The sequence below is a fragment of the Sardina pilchardus genome, chromosome 15 (assembly GCF_963854185.1).
Source record: "Sardina pilchardus chromosome 15, fSarPil1.1, whole genome shotgun sequence".
Lineage (NCBI taxonomy): Eukaryota > Metazoa > Chordata > Actinopteri > Clupeiformes > Clupeidae > Sardina > Sardina pilchardus.
The window spans coordinates 12,054,927-12,074,264 of NC_085008.1; the positions used below are offsets into that span (position 1 = coordinate 12,054,927).

The following is a 19,338-nucleotide window of genomic DNA, read 5'->3' on the forward strand; positions in this document are numbered from 1 at the left end:
TCAGGCCGGTGGTCGTCCACCACATTAGTGTGAGCGTTGTGAATGGGACAGTGTGCCAGACTTGACCCCTGCAACCAGCTCGCTCCCCTGTCAGGGATGGATAAGGACCCTCCTCCACCACTTATCCAGATCACCATCCCAACAGGCATTGTGAGATGATACATATATACCCATATATTCCTGTGTATGAGCCGCATTGTGTATAAGCCACAGGACAGTGTTTTATGCAAGTTAAAAGAAGCAAAACCATATTAATACCATATTAACTGCCCCCGTGTATTAACCTATATGAATATATAAGCCGCGGCTTACAGTCGGGAAATTACGGTAAATCTATGCCTATACCTATCCCATTGGCAAGAGTAATTCCACACATTAGTGCAGATTGCACCTTTTTATCATGCTGCACAAAACACACATGCTCATCTAGTTATGTCTGATTGGTGGAAAAAGTGCACTCTTCCATGATCTCAGAACTCTCAGTTATGCAGTGATGTGATTATGTGGGATATGAGGCATAGCCCCATGGTCTGTATTAGAACATCCGCCTCTTAGTGGTATTTAGCAGGTAACCCCTGTGGGCTCCAACTGCCCCCCCCCCCCCACACACACACACACACACACTCCCCAGCCCCCCTCCTCTCCATCCATCTTCATCAGGTGGGGTAAGTGACATTGCAGCAGTGTGAATAATTGAAGATGTGCCCTAATGATTTGGTGCTCAGTAAACAAAGCAGAGAGTACCACAGGTCAATGCCAGCCACGGTGTCAGTTGTCACGGCTTGCGCTGATGTCATGGTTCTTGGCCTGCAGCTTTGTAACCTTCACCACCCCAGCGACTGACAGACTCTAGCACGGAGTGATGCAGTGTGTGTTTGTGTGTGTGTGTGTGTGTGTGTGTGTGTGTGTGTGTGTGTGTGTGTGTGTGTGTGTGTGTGTGTGTGTGTCTGTGTGTGTGTGTGTGTGTGTGTGTGTCTGTGTGTGTGTCTGTGTGTGTGTAAGTGAGATGAGAGAGAGTGTCTGCTGTGTGTGTGTGTATGTGTGTCTGTATGTATGTCTTTGTGTGTGTGTGTGTGTGTGTGTGTGTAAGTGAGATGAGAGAGAGAGTGGTGTCTGTGTGTGTGTGTGTGTGTCTGTGTGCATGTGTGTGTGTGTTTGTGACTCAGCATCAGCTGCCATGTGCTTGGTTTGCATTGTTCTCACACTTATAATCAACTCATGCCCATAGCTATGCCAGGCGGGCACAGAAGGGCCGATGTACAATTTGATTTGATTGGACTTGAGTTCTCCATTTTTTTGTTGTTGTTGTGAAGCAAATGGCAGCAGATGTCTTGCTTGTATCTACAGTAGTGGCCCTGCAGTCATGTGAGATACATTCCAAAACCTACTGCAAATATCCACATCTGAGGACGCTAAGCAAACACCATGGAACTTGTTTGTCAGATACTGTACATTCCTACCAACCCTTGATTTACAAATTACTCACAATGAAATATAAACAACAACTGATCATAAAGTAAGACTATTAAATGTATACTTCTATATAAAAAAAGAAGTGGAATGGGGTCTCTGAGGTCTTTGCTTAACCTTCATAGCAATGGACAATGGAACAATGAAGTGTATTTCTCATATTTGTACCTTTACCCTTCCTTCCTACTTTTCCACCCTTTCATTAAAGGACTAGTCCTCCTTTAGAGAAACCATGAGGGAAATGGGAACGGAATGCAACAAGAAATCAGGGACAGACATCCATGAGAAATGAGATGTGCAGAAAGATATGAGTCACAGATGAGGGGCGACGGTGCAGAAAGGCTACTCGGAGTGGCACGCCATTTCAAAACGTATGAATCATTTCTTTTTGGAATTTTTTCGACCTCATGGTTTTGGGCCGTGGTAAACCATGGAAACTGAACCAGAACTGAAAATGTGGTAAATCAGTGGATATGGAGGTTCCACTGGCCCACCGCTAATGCTGACTAGCTCCTGGTCTCCACTGCAGTGCTTTCTAATAACATTTGCCTTGTCCGAGAAGATTTGCTCAGGTTGAGTAGTCAGAAAACGGTTTTCCTTTTAATCTTGTAGTTGCACCGCTCTTCTTTTTTTTCCATGAATTTCTCCCTTCTCTCCAGCTAATCTAATCTCTGAAGATCACAAGTAAATCACACTCTGCCTCGTCCAGCTGGAAGACAAACCAGCCCTCTCTTACGCCTCTCACATGGGAGGCATGAGCTCGGTGCAGCCTAAAACAACCGTTCGTCCTCAATTCGCTTTTCTATCGACTGTTTCGTTGTTTGCATTGCACATTCACCGTGGTATTGATGGCATATTTTTTTCGCCGTAAGACATGTTGTGGAGAGTCTGTGAAGAGTATGCCCAGCGACTGCTGATGTGTCCAAAAAGGCTGGATATTGAGTGATGGTGAATCTGGAGTGAAATAATGAGGTGTAAGATTGTGTGAGAGTGTGCCTCTGCTCATTTTTGGGGAGGGGAGGGGGGGGCAGCATGCTAAAATATGTCCCCCCTAATCAGTGCAACATGGCTTCCCAGTGTGTGTGTGTGTGCGGATTGCTTTTTATCCTGGTCGCAGGCCTGTCAAAAAGATATCCAAATGCTCAATTAGTCATTCTGTGCACCCTCTACTTGGTTGGATGTGATTAACCCCTTATCGCCCCTCATGTCCAGAGCTGAGAGGTATGCAGCTCTCCTGCACTATGTAGTCCTCTGTTCTCCCCCATGCTCCTCATTCCTGTGCTGTTGGAGCCTTGTTTTTGCAGCCCTTTAAATAGCCCCACCGCATGCGTGTGTGTCTCTTCTTGTGTCATGTCATTTTCATCCGCGGTCGAGTAACTCAATTTATATGACCAACGGGTTTCAACAAATCAGCAAGGTAATTTATCGGTATGCATTTAAAATAGCCGCTCCAGGCCACCTGCCTCATCGCTCCAGTGTGTCTTGTCAAACACAAGAGAGACGGTTTGTTACCTGTCATGAATAAATAGCCCGGATATTTGGTCAGCACAGCAGGTCACGCAATTCGTCTCTTTGAGAAAATACACTGGATTTATAAAGCACACCAACTGCCAGAGTCAGTGTTGTCAGTGTGTAACGTATGTGGGCTCAAACGGAGACCATCTGGTTCACACATTGATCCTGCTTCTCCCTCACATGAATCCAGATCCACTGTTGGCAGCTCGCTCAGCAATGCTGCCTGTATTTTGTTTACATTGCATGACTGCAACAACTTGACTGCCGGGGCAACTCTTCCATTGAAGATGCAGAGCTCTCCAAAGTGTCTGATGGTTTTGTGGCTTGGACAGTGTTTGCTGGCTATGCGCTTGCCCCTCTGCCCCCTGTAAAAAAAAGAAAGCAAGTGTTTCATATTCTGCTGAGTGTCTTGTGGTGAGAGACTGGTCTTGCACGGCACGCAACGCGGCCCTGTCTCGCGCCTCGCTCCCCCTCGCCTGTGTGTGTGTGTGTGTGTGTGTGCACAGCAAATATGGCTGCCGGCTCCTATGTCCTCAACTCTGTGACTCCTGTTTGTTCACCTGGCGCCAAACACACACACACGCACACACACACACATACACACACACACACGTGCGCACGTCACATGAGCATCCCACCTTCCAGCCCATCACCCCTGACAGTGTTTGGTCAGTGAAGGGAGTGCTGTTTTACTCGTCCACCTCCACACGGGGGTCTGGCTGGACTCCGTTAGGACTCGGTCAACAGACGTTGACTTCGGCCACCTGTATGATTGCAGTGCTGCCTGACTGCCATTTCCTCCGCCCACTTTTTAATAGTGAACTCCTAAACATGCTGGCGTCTTTGTATGAAGCGGTTCTGCAAGGCTGCTTGGCCTTAACAAATAAGCCATTACTTATCTCAGCCTAGTGTGTGTCCACCCTCGTGTGCACAGTTTCTAAGTGCAAGGTGAGTCTTCAATATCGCATTGCCCACATCTTCTGTTTAATTAACAGTAAGTATGTCAGACTGAGGATTTAGTGGTCCGTGTTGCGCTATTTACTGAAGTATGGTTTTGTTTGATATTAAGACGGCGGTTAGCTTTCACTAATCTCAGTCTAGACCAGAATGCCAAAAGAGAGTGGGTATAGAGCAGAATGAAGCAGATTTGTTCAAGAGCAGACTCTTCCCCATGAGAACACAGGGAGAAGCATTGTAACAATTACCAATAACAGGTTATGCTCTGTATTTACACAAAATCTGCAGAGCCGCTGCGTTGCATCTTGAATTGATTGCCGAGGCCTCATTAATCATGCCGTTGACATTTTCATCAGGGGAGTTTACGGGGGAAAAGATTCCAGGGTGGGAAGAAGTTCTTGTGTTACGTATCGTGGTAAAGTTTTTGTTATTCGCAAAAGCGGGCGTCCAAGGCATCCATATGGCCCCCTATACGCTCCCTGTGGCGTCTGTATAGGAGCTTTTTGTGGTCTCGCCGCGCACCTCTTCAAAGTGGCAGAGTGCATGTGCCTTTACCTGACACCTGACATCTAAGATTGGTCCGCCTGTAAAGAGAGAATGTTGAAGATTCCCTCAGCGTGAGACCCGCTACAATGTGAGTGTTCACAGAAAGCTTTTAATATCCTCCACCTGTGTGTGTGGCTGGGCCTTGAATGGGCGAGCGAGACACAAAATGAACCATCAGTCATTTCCCCCCCCCGATGGTCAACCCACCGCCCACCCCGAGCTCGGCTCATAAAGGGTGCACTGTTTGTACGCATTCCCCCGTGCCTTTGTTCAGCCTGTTTGGCCTGGCCAGCTGACCTGCCCAGAGCCTGGGGGTTGACGGGGTCAAGCAGATGTGATGTTGGTCTTTTTTGAAGTCCTTGTACAGTTCGGAGCACAGGGCTGAGACTGGAGTCAATGATTAAACCTGACTTGAAGGCAGTTTTGCCTTAAGGCCTTGGTTACGCTGTCTGATGACTGAGCTGTGTACATTTTGGTGATCTGTATAAAAGGGCAGAGAGATGGGGCAGGTCACACGCTCTGTATTTGAGAGAAGCAAAGGCTAACCATATGTTTTGATTAATAAAGTCCTCTTCGCTTGAATGCTGACTTTTGGTTCAAGAATTCAAAACTCTCTGCCCTCATAGCATGTAAACTTCATGGTACTCCTGCATGTCTTGACTTTGACAGCCGAGGGCTCCAGAAATTTGCCTAGCATTTAAATGAAGCATGGAAAGATGCAAATCTAGGAAATTCATCCCAACATGCACTACCTCTAACACACTCCCATTCCTAGACTACAGTATATAAGCTGTGGGTTCAGATTCCTCAGATTTGTGTAGTTTGGCTTTGATTTCTGGATACACAACTCCCCAAATGCAAAGACCAGCCCTGTGTTCCGATTATCGTACTTCCAAGAGTAGTACACTATCCGCACTCACTGGGTGTGCAGAGTTTCAGAAATGATTGCTGTTCCCAATCGAATACTCTATGGTGTACTTGCCGGAAATAAATTACTACAATTACTATGAGCTGCGCGGCCGCGTCATCCGGCACTGTCGTTCGGGTAGCCATGTTTGTTTTTTCGAGCTGAGCGCTGCTTAGCCTGACCCCACCTCTTCTGCTATATAGCTAAGATGGCTGCCATTGAGTGCGAAAAGTGTACCCTGATCCACACTCAGCGTTTGCTCGGTTTGAGGGCACCATCCGGGTACACTTCTTTTCGCCGCAATGGAAATCGGAACACCCCACGTTCTCAAGATAGGTACAGGAAGTACGGTAAGTACGAGAATTGGAACACAGGGCTGGTCTATGCTGAGCAACCACAATAGAATCATTGTGCCACATCATGTATTCAACACAACAGCAAGATAAAGTGAAAAAAGAAAAATGAAGCACCTTTGGTGCATGGATGCGTATCAATTATAGTTGATCAGTTAGTCAGACATACTTGTAGCCCAGTAACGTACTTCCTCTTGGGCGAGCCGTTTTAATTAGATAGGCTGATTGGAGATTTGTTTAGCTGGCACCTCAGAGCCACGCTGCGTTCGTTTCGCGGCCTTGGCACCGTGAGCCGGGCACTGAATTGGCCAAGGTCACCCAGCGCCTGCCCAGTAATCCTGCCAGCCCCTACTCTCCCCTGCGTCTGCCTCCGACCTGAGGAGATGACACACCTGGCTCCCGATGCTAATCCCTGGGCCTGGTCCGGGCACCCTGAAGGCTTCCATTCATTACTGGAGCTTCAAAGGAATCCTCCTTGGTCGTGGGAGTCCCACTTATCTGTCAGCGTTCGCTCGCACGGCTCTGGGACCCACACGCTTTCGTTCTGCTGCAAACCCTTGTCCTGCAACGTTGGGCCATGCCAGTGCCAGGCTGACGCTTCTGAGATAGCTGGAGAAGAATTTGTAGTCAAGGCTCTAAGGACTATCAGGCCAGAACAATGGGGCTGTTTTATAAGGCAGTGATTCAGACACAGGCAGTGGTGGGGATGGCTCCAGTGCACATATCACGTCTGACTTATGTTATGTGGTTGCTTCCTTTTGTTTCACCGAGCTATCTTATCCGAGCTGACTGATATTCAGCCTGCACTGTGAAATCAATGGCCACTTGGTCACTATCGCTGAGCTCGGTAATCACACAAAGCTGAGAAACTGAGCGAGCATGTGATTTGTAGCCCTGGCTCACAGCTGCGTGCCCTGTGCTGCTGAGATGCAGTCAGGAGAGAGTTAAGATACAACCCTACAACACCCCCCCCTCCCCCTTCCACCCCCCCTTTCTCTATCTGCTGGCTTGAATACTGCTGAGCAATGGTGCCCTGACGCCATGACAACCGGCGAGCAGTTGGGAAATAAAAGGCTGGCTGTGTGCGCTCTCAGAGAGCGCCCACTGAAGCAGGCGTGGGTGAGGGAGAGAGTGAAGAGCTCGCAGCAGCACATAGCAGACCACGGCCACGGAACACAAAGACTGATTATGAAACACACAGGAATAGAAGAAGACAGAGAGAGAGAGAGAGAGAGAGAGAGAGAGAGAGAGAGAGAGAGAGGGGGGGAAACGATAGATAGCAATAAGAGCGATAGAGTGAAGTGTGAAGTATGAGCGAGAGACGGAGAAGTTGAGGCGAATGGATCGGGGAGGGTGTGTGCGTGGTTTTGCTCATTACAGAGTGTCGCCGTGGTATTGCATCAGTCCAGCTGGGATGCTCACATCGCGGGATGACATCACCACGCCGGCCCTGCTGACAGGAGCGCTGAGCAGACTGCCACCCTCAGAGACGGGCAGAGATAGGGCTGAGCTGAGCCACCAATGGGGGGGGGCCGTATCAATGCAGGACCCGCCTCCTCCCCGGGGTTGGCCAATGAGAATGCTCCTCTCCCAGGCTGATGAGCTTACAGGGCCATGAAGGGAGGCATGGGAGAGGGGGGGGCTGGGGGGCGAGGGGCAGGGGGGCGGTATGGCTCTCACCCAGACTCTCGCACTTCTTAACACTTTGGTGGCAGCTTTTGGAGATGGCTGTTGCGCATTCGTTTCGCATGGATGTGGGTCTTAGAGGACTGTCTCGACGTCCATTTCTCTCGGCCTCAGCGGCCATCGAATTTTGACTCGGCTTCTCTCTCACACAGAGAATAATGCGGGAGAATACAGGAGGGGGTGAACGGCGAGCACAGAGAGATGTGTGAGAAAAGTATGGCTAATCGTTTAGCTCCAATCAAAGCGTACATTATCTAAGACACATGACTCTCGATGAGTGGTCCTGACAGAAAAACAGCGGAGGAAATCAAAGCGAAAAGGGAAAACTCATGATCCTCTGACAAGGCCCTGAACAGAATGCTCCTGTTTTAAGTTTTATCACCATTTTATCTCCACAATCCAAAACAATTCCTTGCTGTTCTACCCATTATTTCTGAAGTCATGACACAGATGCAATCCCACACTAGAGACTGACACATATCCACTGACCTCCTCCTCTCTCTTAATAAGAGAGAGAGACGTACAGTCCTTTCCTGTGTATTAGCCGCTTTGTGTATAAGCTGCAGGACAGTGTTTTACGCAAGCTAACAGAAATAAAACCATATTAATACCATTTTAACTTTCCCCCGCGTATTAACCTCATACTGTAGCTGAAGAAATTTAGCAAAAATCAATGTATAAGCCACGGTTAATAGTTGGGAAATGACGGTAAGTGCTAGAGTATTTAACCATGTGGAGTATGCAGTATAGGGTCCTCCATATGTCCTCTGCAGCAGACAGCCCATGGGTTCCACCTCACAGAAGCGGCCGGTATGGCTTAGGCCAGCACTTTCTCATATCATATATCCAAAGAGAGACATAATTCTGATGAGCGGTGCAAAAGAGGAAAAGGTGATCCTCTTGTCATGACTAATTTACTATGTGCATATGGGGATGTTGGGGTGGGAAAAATCAGTGGCGAGCACCAGTTTAATCTCGCACAATGACTTCAACAGGAAAGTAATGATATTACTACTTTCAGATTTCGGCGCCTTGTCATGCATAATGTATAAGGACCAACTGAGGCATGTTATGTAAGAGTGCCTCTGTTTTGTGTGTGTGTGTGTGTGTGTGTGTGCTCTAGTGTCTGGGTTTGTCTGGAAACCATAAAGCAGCCTATTCAACTCCACTGTGAAATTGTACTTTCCACTCTAGTTACTGCAGTCACACAAAATGCTAGCAAAAAAAGCCGGGGTCTCCAGATAATCAGCCCAGAAATGGGATGGTCACACAGAGCTGATCATCGTCACATCGGCATTCACAAGAGCTCCATCTCCCCCATTCACCAATCTACAGGTCATTTACGCCTGTCTTTTCACACGCAAAGCACACCCATTTATTACTATATATTTTCTCTCATAATTTTGCTTTTTTCTACATTTGAGCATCGATTAGTTTGGTCTTGGTAGACTAGAATCTCTCGTACTGTGCACAATGCTTGACCCATGGACATAAGGCTGTTTGTGCTCCTGTAAGGAACGCATTCAAATGTGATAAGCAGTGACTGACAGAAGAGAGTGGGACAGTGACAGAGAGGGAATGGCTTTGAGTGCATTGATTTATCTCCATCAGGTGACTCATCCCTCTTCTCAGTACAGGATGTTTGAGAATGGGGGTAGGACCTGCAGCCTTATATAAGTAAAGCAGCCTTTATCTCTGATGAGATTATTAAAAATGACATATTTCTATGAATAAGAGGTTGAATGACCATGTCAGTTATGTCTGTGGTATGTGTGGCGATTAGGTATGACATAACATCAAAGATTTTAAGAAACGTAACACTTTATTTGTATACTTGACGTATACCACCTATTAACCATCAGTTACTAAACCATGTGATTTTATTTTAAAACGAATCTGCATATGACAGTGCAGTTTCCACACCTGTGTGCTATGATCATTCTCTCAACAAGCTACTTCATTTCTGCAGACACCTGGTTCCCATGGTCACCACACCTACACGGGTGCCTCCGTGTCCCCTGAGGTGTTGAGCTAAGCAGGCATGAGAGCTGCCTCACTGCAGCGAGTCTCGCTGTAAGATATGTAAATCTGCCCATGCCGACGGGGAAACAATCTAGGACAATTTAGGGTCATTTATGCAGTTTGCAAAGAGCCACAAATGTAATTGGGCCTTATCTATTGTGTGTGATGAATTTGATTTTCCATTGTTTTGTCCCAAAGACATGCTGCACAGCAGATCATGTGTTTCCCATCGCTTTTAGGGATTATGGCCCGATAGCTCATCAGCTTCCTCGTCATTGCTGGGGGACCCATCTGTCTCTGGGGCCAGTCCGACACAGACAGACAGTCGCAATTAAGCAAGTTTGACACACTTGACAGAGAGACTCCGTGTGTCAGGCACGAGCCATCTGGGTATTTCTTCACCGAGTCTTCCTTGTGTTGCATTAAAGAGATTTATGCATTGTATGCATTGTCATTGTCACCCCCACCTTCCACATGAATGTGGGTGGAGTGGCGGTGGGGGGCTCGTCTCCTTTTGACGGACAGATCAGACGGATGAGCAGAGCGGGGCCAAGGCAAGAGGGGTGGAGTGCAGAACAGATTGGTTGTTTGTTCGGTGATTGTCTGAAACAGGCCACCAACCTCTCCCATTTCCATTAGTTTGCCATTATATGGCGGTGTAGCACCTCTTCTGTTACACTGGACAATTGTATGTAAATTGTTTGCATAATGTAAATATTATGTGTGGTAGCTTAGAGATGGAGTCTTTGGATTTTTAACCTGTAAATGTATGCACACTGCATCCTGTTTTACCTTTTATATAGGCTACGGTAATTAGGCCACCCTCGAGCTGATATGCATTTTATTGGTTATAAAATATATAGCCTATGTCTAAATAAATAAAATGCATAGTTCTACATTTAGAGCGATTCTCATGGTGCAAAGTAGCCTAGAACTTATTTACAGTTGTTTCCAGTTCTGTGTGCATTCTAATCTCCACATCTCTCACACACTGTTTGTGTGTGTACATACTGTAGCCTATGAGTATTCGCTAAGTGGGTGGACGGGTTACCAGAGGTCGAAGACGTGTTCAGAATTTAACTGAAGCCTCTGGTACACCTTCACTCTCCTTCTGCTGTCCGTCCCTTTGTCCCTCTTAGTAACTGTTCGGCCAATGGAGTGTTAACTTGCGCTTTCGTTGCTTGCTCATTGGCTTGATAGGAACACGCGGCTGCAAAAAATGGAAATACAGACACTTTGGCAACAGAGTTGAAGTAACACCGGTGTTCCATTGGTTCCCAAATCTGGAGCCTGCGTGTTGCACGGCATCTAAGCTCAGCAAACGATCGAGAGGAGGGACATACCACTTCACGCCGAAATAGGGGGAATAATAAATGATGTCACTATATACACGCTTATATCGCTTTAATTCAACAACAGCGTAGTAGAAAATAAACCCCTCCATGTTGTAGGCTACCATATTTGATATGTTCTAGAAAAAAATCCCAGTCTCATAATTTGCAGCTTGCTGATACTGAGATATTTTCTCCGTGCGTCGTTTTTGTATTTCGATGCCCCTGTGTGTGTCTGAGAAAGTGGTTTGTGCGAGATGATGTGAAAGGTTGCCTGCCTGGTCTTCTTGCACTTAAAATGATGACTACTGTTTCATCGCGAAAGAGCGGAGTAGATAGTAGAGCTGGCATCTACTTTCTGTTCTGTAGGACTGTTAATTTTTTTTTATAAATGCTTGATCAAGTAGCGCACGAACAGTGAAGCCTGGTGCTTTGACATAGGCTACTCACATAAGATATTCTGAAGCAGGAATTCAGATAGCAGACTGTTCAAGTTGAGTTGAGCGAACCACAGTAGCTTGTTAGGTAGATAGCTATATTAAATCAGTCAAAGATTTTATACATTGGACATTCGTCCATGTCCTCGTTTTCCAGTAACCCGGAAAGAAAGATATAAGCTTGTCATACGACATTGAAGTCAGACAATGTACAATACAGTGTGGAATACGGAGAAAGAAGACAATGACTGGCGAGACGTGATGATGCCATACTCAACAGAACTAATCTTTTACATTGAAATGGACCAACCACCACCAGGTACTTCCTTGAGCTTATTACCTATTTTGTTTTATTTTCGTAAAGTTTCATGTGTTGTCTTGGGTTCGCTACCGCAAACTTTTAAACACAGGCTAGCCTACGCTTGGCTCCGCGAAGGAGCGGAAAGGAGTTCATTAGCTGCAGCAGCAGCAGGCAGCAGCCCGTAGTCCACTGTCCATTCTGTAGTCCCACTAGCAGTATTTTTCCAGTGGCAGAAAAGTGAATGGCTCGATCATGAGACTCAGCCTCAGCTTTCTTTTACCTTTTTTCACATACACGATGACTGGACTAACCACAGCGTCATCCCCAGTTCATGTCATTAAAACATCCCCACTTTAAATTATGCTTTTCTCATACGTTTTGCGTGGTGTTGACATCAGTTTTACTTTGGTGATTGTTAGCGTGTAGACCCTATAGTTTAAGATGAGGATGGCATAGCTGACTGGTGCTGCAGAAGTTAAACGTAAGCCCTGTAGTCTATTACCAGGATAGCAGAGACAATACATAGCTATATAACATCTATATTAAGCGCATCTGCAACTGACATTATATTTCATCCATAGCCTGGAACAGTCCAAGTCCTATTAAACGAACGGTATAAAAATATTTCTGGGATGTAATAAATGGTGAAACAGGGTTGCCTGATGCCTGATACGGTTCAGCTGTGCCTGATGTCTCTGTTTAAGCATTGTCGAAATTGTCGGACAGTTTTGTTCATATGCATTCACACGGAAAGGCACCAGATCAGGCAGACCTAGGAGGCATAGTGTCAGTTCATTCATTTATTCAACCAGTTCCCTAGACGTAACGCCGAAGCGCAGTGGATGGCTCTGGGCTTTGTTCTCTCGTTACATTTCCTATCCCGTCTGCGCCTCTGCACATACGCACAAACCTTTTGCGCTGTCTTTAATGCACAGTACTGAATATTGTCATATTTGTTGCTTTCCCGAAATGAATGGCGTAGCCTATGGTCCAGTTCAGTTGGTTGGGGGATGGGTCTGACAGAGATTTGAATACCTTGTCTTAAAGTCAAAGAGAACCCTCTGTTGATAGCACCCGATTGTGTCCTCATACATTCATCTGTCCATGTCTGCACAGTGCACAGCGAACCCGTAGCTTGATGTGTTCATTTTATGAACTTGATCTGTCCTCAGACAATTTTTAAGTATCATATAAATATCATATGTTTAAGTACACCCCTCCCTCCATCTAATTAATGTTGCAGCTGTAAAAGAGTGTAACACTAACTGTAGCTCGCAGCTGTTTCTCTCTATATGCTTAATTTTCTTTTTACAGCTGTTGCAGAAAGTAGCCTCTTTCTGTAGGCTAGTCGGATAGATGGTAGGCAGTGCTACTGGGAAAATGGGATTCTATCTTGCATGCAATCTAGACATGCAATGGTACATCTTCTAAAGTTGTCTTGGCTAAAGCCCTTTATATGTGGATGCCTATAGAAAGTACCCTCTTGTCTGTCTGTGTCAGTAAAGTGGTGATTTCTGTCCTTTTTTTGTCAGGGGTCTTTCAGGGTGATGTCATTGACGAGAGAATGGGCTCAGTGTGGGAGGCACATAGACATGACAAAGGATCATTAATCAGGAGCTTTAGCTATCCCATAAATGAGCCGTGCAACACCGGTCTATGTGTGTGCATATATGCAGTCCTGCAAGGAAAAATATTTCTACCTTATTTTAGACTCCGTAGACCCACTTTTTGAGAGCATGTCACATGCCTTAGATGCATTAGACCATGCTTTACTTGGCAGGGCAATCTGACATAACAAGTTTGAAAAGACCTAGTTCAGAGGCTTGAAAAGCCATCACTAATAACAAGGCCGTGCGTCTGGATTATGCGTTGCGTCGCGATGCACGCTGCGCCGCTTGGAAAGAATGACGGGCGGCCGATGACACTGTGGCCATGCCATCGTCATTGTCTCGCACGGGGGGGTTCTGGTGGCTCAGAAAAGTGGAGGAGAAAAAGCTGTGCAGGCGGGCTACATGCCTCGGAGTCCCCCGAGCGCTACACAGCCCCCGGGGCTCCATCAGTGTGCTCATGGGGCGCACAGCACCACTGGCCGGGCACAGACCCCGGTAAGAGTGCTCCAGCTGCAGGTGCCCGAGCATAGAGCACGTTGGCACTGGTGTGGTAGCACTGAGCAGCAGTAGCTTGGAGCAGGACTGGCAACAACATTTGGAGACCCTCATGAGTGTGTGTGTGTGTGTGTGTGTGTGTGTGTGTGTGTGTGTGCGCTTCTGGAAATGAATGCGACTTATGGTGTTTGTAGTCTTCTTATTTTGTTTACATACAGACGTGCACACACACACACACATAAGCGTTGGTGTTATTGTCTTGTTATGACATAACTTGATATGACACAAGCTGGGTTAGAGGACACACGACCAGAGTGAGGGAGAGAGAACCATCTGCCCCAGAGTGAGGGAGGGAGGGAGAGAGAGACACACACAGAGGGACATGGAGAGAGAAAGGGATGAGCGTCCCTACAGATATTCATCAGAGGAATTGAGAGAGAGAGAGAGAGAGAGAGAGAGAGAGTGTGTGTGTGTGTGTGTGTGTGTGTGTGTGTGTGTGTGTGTGTGTTGGTAGTGTGTCTTGTCTGATGGCTTTGTATCCATCGCGTTGGTAGGAGCCACACAGGTGTTGTCAGTGCCCCAGGGGACACTTGGTCTGGGCGTATGCCCACCAGGCGGTGTGTGTGTGTGTGTGTGTGTGTGTGTGTGTGTGTGTGTGTGTGTGTGTGTATGTGTGTGTGTGTGTGTGTGTGTGTGTGTGTGTTTTAACACGGGGCACTGCTGGAGGAGGGGCCGGCGGCAGCGGTGTTGGTCAGATGAGAAATGGGCTGAATCTCTACCGCAGAATTCCACTGAATTTGTGGAAAAGTCCGAGTCTATTTTCATCACCGTTGCTATACTGGGGACATAATGGGCTGTGATGTCATGGAGTGGGTGTTTCTAAGGCTCTCTGGTGTCGTGAAAACGTCCTGTGTCTTCTGGGCTCTCTGTCTGGCCCCACACACACACACACACATACACACTGCGTTTTCTGGGCTGTGTATCCGGCCCCGCACACACACTGCATCTCTGTGAGCCAGGGCAGGCTTTGTGGTCTATTCTGTGCTCAGGCTTCTTGTCTTCATAAAGGTGTGTGTGTGTGTGTGTGTGTGTGTGTGTGTCTGTGTCTGTGTGTGTGTTGTTTGCTATGTACTGCTTCAGTCCTGGTTGCCTTCATGATAATGGGAAAGAGTGGTTTTCGGCCGCTGCTCTGTCGTGGACACTGGCCCCTGGCCCCCAGAGCCCTGGCCTCACTGCCCGAGATCATGAGGGAGGAATGTGGAGATGAGAAGGGAAGTTCACTGACCGTCTTATTCCCTCGCTCTCTCTCTCTCTCTCTCTCTCTCTCTCTCTCTCTCTCTCTCTCTCTCTCTCTCTCTCTCTCACTCTATTCAATCCATCAATTCATCAATCTATCTGATGGTGCTGCAAGCTACCTTCCTCTGTGGCGCACGCAATTTGGAAATGACTCGGTGGCGGTGTGTGTGTGTGTGTGTGTGTGTGTGTGTGTGTGTGTGTCTGTGTTTTACTAAAGCCTGGTTTGGAGAAAGTGAGCCGTGAGCCGGGGGTTTTCTTTTCCCCGCTCCTCTGCTGCCACTGGTCCTGCTCAGGTGTGTGTGCGCTGGAGAGAGAGGGAGGAAGAGGAGGAAGAGGGGGAGGAGGAGGGGGAGAGAGGGGGAGGAAGAGGCTGCGATCGCCCTCTCTGGAGCTCTCGCTCTCTCTCTCAGACTCACTGACTTGATATATGATGGTCGGCGGGAGGGAGGGAGGGAGGAGGGGGGAGTGGGAGGGGTATAGCCTCCCCCACGCTCCATTCCCAGAGGATTCTCTTTCTCTGCCTCCCTCTCTCTCTCTCTCTCTCTCTCTCCCTCCTCCCCTCCCTCTCTCCCTTTCTTCTCGGCGCGTCGTCACAGGCTGGAGGTGTGTGGCCGCCTCCTCCGCGCTCTGATTGGCCGGCGCGCTCTCCATTCAGGGCAGCGCAAGGAGGCAGATTTAGCTCCCGAGCGTCGCTCGCCACCTCCTCAGTCTCACACAGGCAACCGGATAGAGAGGAACGGAGGAGGAGAGAGAGAGAGTGAGGGAGGGAGAGAGAGAGAGAAAGAGTGAGAGAGGGAGAGGGAGAGAGAAAGAAAGAGAGAGAGAGGAGGAGTGGATTACGGACAGACAACAGGCAGGAAGTCCAGCTCCACATGCAGCTCAAAGAGAGTCCAGAAGAGGATGGTAGGACTGACACGTCTTGGCTTTTTTTTCCTTCTCTCTTCTTTCACTCTGTCTTTCTCTCCTTCTCCCTTCATCCTTCTCTTTCTCTGTATCTTTGTTGTTGAGTCTTTGTTTCTCTCCTCCTTTTCTCTGTGCTGTCTCTCATGTCTGTGTCTCCTTCCTTATTATCTGTCTTCTCTCTCCTCTTTTTGCTTTGACTCTGATTGGGACTTTGTGCAAATAGGACTTGAGGCTCGTGTCTCTTAATGTAAGCTGTTGGACATGTCCAGGCATACAAGTCAGTTCAGAGAGAGAGTGTGTGTGTGTGTGTGTGTGTGTGTGTGTGTGTGTACGTGGTGTTTTTGCATGCATGGTTGCGTGCCTGTCTGTGAAGCCTTAGGCATGCAGTCAGTCTAGATACATCTGTTTAGAATGAATTAAACACAGAGTGATGTGTGTGTGTGTGTGTGTGTGTGTGTGTTCGTTCTGTTCTGATGCACAGACTCCCTCTCTTGCTTGTTCTTACCCAGACACTGTGTGTGTGACAACTCCCTGCGTTCTGGACATTGGGGTAGAGTGTGTGTGTGGGTTTGTGTTGATATGATGTGTGTGTGTGTGTGTGTGTGTGTGTGTGTGTGTGTATGTGTGCATGCTCCTGCTGTGGCGTGGGTCAGTAGGCTCCTGATCTTTAGTGCCTGTACTTTAGTTAGGGGCAGTACACCCATGGGGTCGAGGTGTCGGATGGAGTCTAGCGCCTCTGGGTCCTAGTGCTTGTGTTGTCAGTGTAATGATCAGGAGAGACTCAGTTCGGTCTCATTCACCATGTGTTCATCTTCTCTCTCACACACACACACACACACACACACACACACACTCCACACATTTAGAGTTTCCTGTATGCATTCAGAGGGTCATTTCTGTAATTATTATGCTAATACAGGACAGCCCATTCAAGTGTACATCTGCCTTCACTGTCATATGGGCCGGCCCCCGTGGGGATGGAAAGGGATGGTCTCTTAGAACGCTTTTTTAATGTGGGCCATCGTAGACGCACTTGCACGCACACGCGCACACACACACACACACACACACACACACTGGTGAATGTTGAGTGACACGCTCATTCCTCTTTGCCACACGTCCTTTCACATGCTAATGCCCAGTTAGTGAGGCGCCCTAATTTGTCTGCACACTTCGGGTTGTGCGGGCATGTGTCAGTGGAGGGGACTATTTGGGGGGGGGGGATTGACTGAGGCTGGAGGTGGTGTCTGATTTGGACAGCTGGAGGGAGAGGGGGGCGGGGGGGGAATCACCCCATCTCCTCCTGTCATGAGAATTTGGGAGCATCCCACTCAGTGAGTATCCCTGTGTCAGTTTGAACTGGGGTTGCCATGACGCTAAAAATCACTTCACTTTTTGTCAGTTAGAATGTGTGTTGTGGGTGGAGGTTCTAAAAAAATGGTGTTGTGACGAAAGAAGAGAAGCCGTGAAAGAAAGAAAGAGGGACAGAGTGAGGGAGAGGGGAGAGAGAGAGATAGAGTGAGGGAGAGGGGGGAGATAGAGAGAGAGAGATAGAGTGAGAGAGTGAGGGAGAGGGTGAGGGAGAGCGCGGTTGTGTGGGGGTTCCTTTGTTCCGTGCTGGTGTGCTGCGTGATGTTCTAGCGGTGTGTAGCGCTCCCGCTCTGTGACTTGTCTGTGTGTGTCCATATCTCTTACCTCCCAGCTAGCTGAGCGCTATTGTCCTGTCCTGGCTAACTGGCTTAAGGTCAGTCATGCAGTAATAGGCTGGGGATCACCCTTAGGAGATCACCTTTAAGGCTCCTCCCTGATGATACATTTGATCAGTGTGTGTCACATTATATTGAGATCCAGTGAGATCTATATCCAGTGTCCAGATTGGCCATAATATTCAAGTGTGCTGGTGTCTATGGGTGTCACTGCTTTAATTAGTTAAGGCTGGCTGCTGGTTGTGTGTATAAGGATTTTTCAGTTTTTCTTTAATGTGTGTGTGTGTGTGTGTGTGTGTATTGTTGTAGCTCCTTTGTGTTCCGTTGGTGGATGCTCGGGAGGTCAACTGACGGAAGAGCGGACGTCTCCTGTCATCTTCCTCTTTACTCATCCCTCTTTCCTCTATCCTCCCTCATTATGTTCCTCCTCTCCTCCTCTTCTCCTCCTCTCCGTAGTCTCATGTGATTGGCTAATGTTATTCAACACATACAGCGATGAAGATGTGGCCAAACTGACCGACAGACCGTCAAGGAGAGTTGGCCCTCTCATATGACCTCTGTGACAGTTGGACAAGAAGTTTGAAGTTTGAGCCCCGTTCTTGCACCTGCCTTTAGTTTCTCCATGAAAGAGGAGAGGCAGAGAGGGAGAGAGAGACAGAGGGAGAGAGAAAGAGAGAGAGAGAGAGAGGATTGAGCTCCTATCTCTCTGTAGGAATGAGGGAGTGAGTGAGAGTGAGAGAGGAGGAGAGGGGAGGAGGGGAAGCCCACGCAGGCATTTCCCTTTTCTCTTGGCAGACTGCAGCTCTGCTCCTGGGCTCCTCAATGGGGCTTTGTGACCAAGTGAAATGCATCAGCACTCTCTCCTGGTGTGTGTGTGTGTGTGTGTGTGTGTGTGTGTGTGTGCGCGCGCATGTGTAAATGTGTGCACTAAGTGTGTGTTGTAGTGTTTGTCTCTCTTACATAGGCACTTGTTGCCGTCCCCATCACTCTCTCTCTCTCTCTCTCTCTCCCTCTCCCTGTCTCAATCGCTCTCTCTCTCTCTCTCACCCCTAAAAGCTTAATGTTCCTTTTTCCTGCCACAACTTCCTGCCACTTTTCCTCTCCTTGAAAGTGAAAGGTGTGTGTGTGTGTGTGTGTGTGTGTGTGTGTGTGTGTGTGTGTGTGTGTGTGTGTGTGTGTGTGTGTGTGTGTGTGTGTGTGTGTGTGTGTGTGTGTGTGTGTGTGTGTGTGTGTGTGTGTGTGTGTGTGTGTGTGTGTGTGTGTGTGTGTGTGTGTGTGTGTGTGTGTGTGTGTGTGTGTGCACTTGCAGGCGCACCTGCAGTGGGAGGGTGTGTGTGTGTGTGTCTGTCAGGAGGGTGCGCAGCTCTCACTGGTCGAGGCGGCTCACCCCATCGCTGCCTCCTGTCTCCACAGTGACCTGCTGCCCCACCCCACGCTCACCCCCCTCACACACACACACTCACACACACACACACACACACACACATCCATGGCTTTCAGCAGCAGAGCCCTCCTGTGTCCGTCACTCAGTAAGTCAGCCAGCCGAACGCAACGGCTGCCTTTAATTAATGAGCCATCTGAAAGAAAACCATTCATGCCCTCTCCTGCTCCCTCTCTCTCCCTCGCTCCCTCCCTCCTTCCCTCCCTCCCTCCCTCTCTCACTATCTGTCTCTCGCTTTCTCCCCTCTTTGAAAAAGCTGCTGGGATATTAGCACAGTGTTGAGTCCACTTGACTTCAGATGCAGCTCTGTGAAGTTCTCACTGAGGGAACTAGAGAAGGGTCTGTGTGTGTGTGTGTGTGTG

General features: G+C 48.1%; 1 protein-coding gene across 3 annotated transcripts in view; it reads left to right on the forward strand.

Moving 5' to 3' along the window:
- The window catches only part of pik3r3b (phosphoinositide-3-kinase, regulatory subunit 3b (gamma)), a 98,245-nt gene that overhangs the window by 70,604 nt on the left and 8,303 nt on the right, over positions 1-19,338 (forward strand). Inside the window, exon 1 of one of the 3 annotated variants that reach the window (XM_062555681.1) lies at positions 11,112-11,543. The exons of 1 other annotated variant lie outside the window; for it this stretch is intronic. In XM_062555681.1, the coding sequence (XP_062411665.1) occupies positions 11,432-11,543 (112 nt within the window). In that variant the 5' untranslated portion in view covers positions 11,112-11,431. Of the gene's footprint in view, positions 1-11,111; positions 11,544-15,609; positions 15,830-19,338 lie in introns of those variants that run through there. One more of the 3 variants, XM_062555682.1, reaches the window with a different exon arrangement.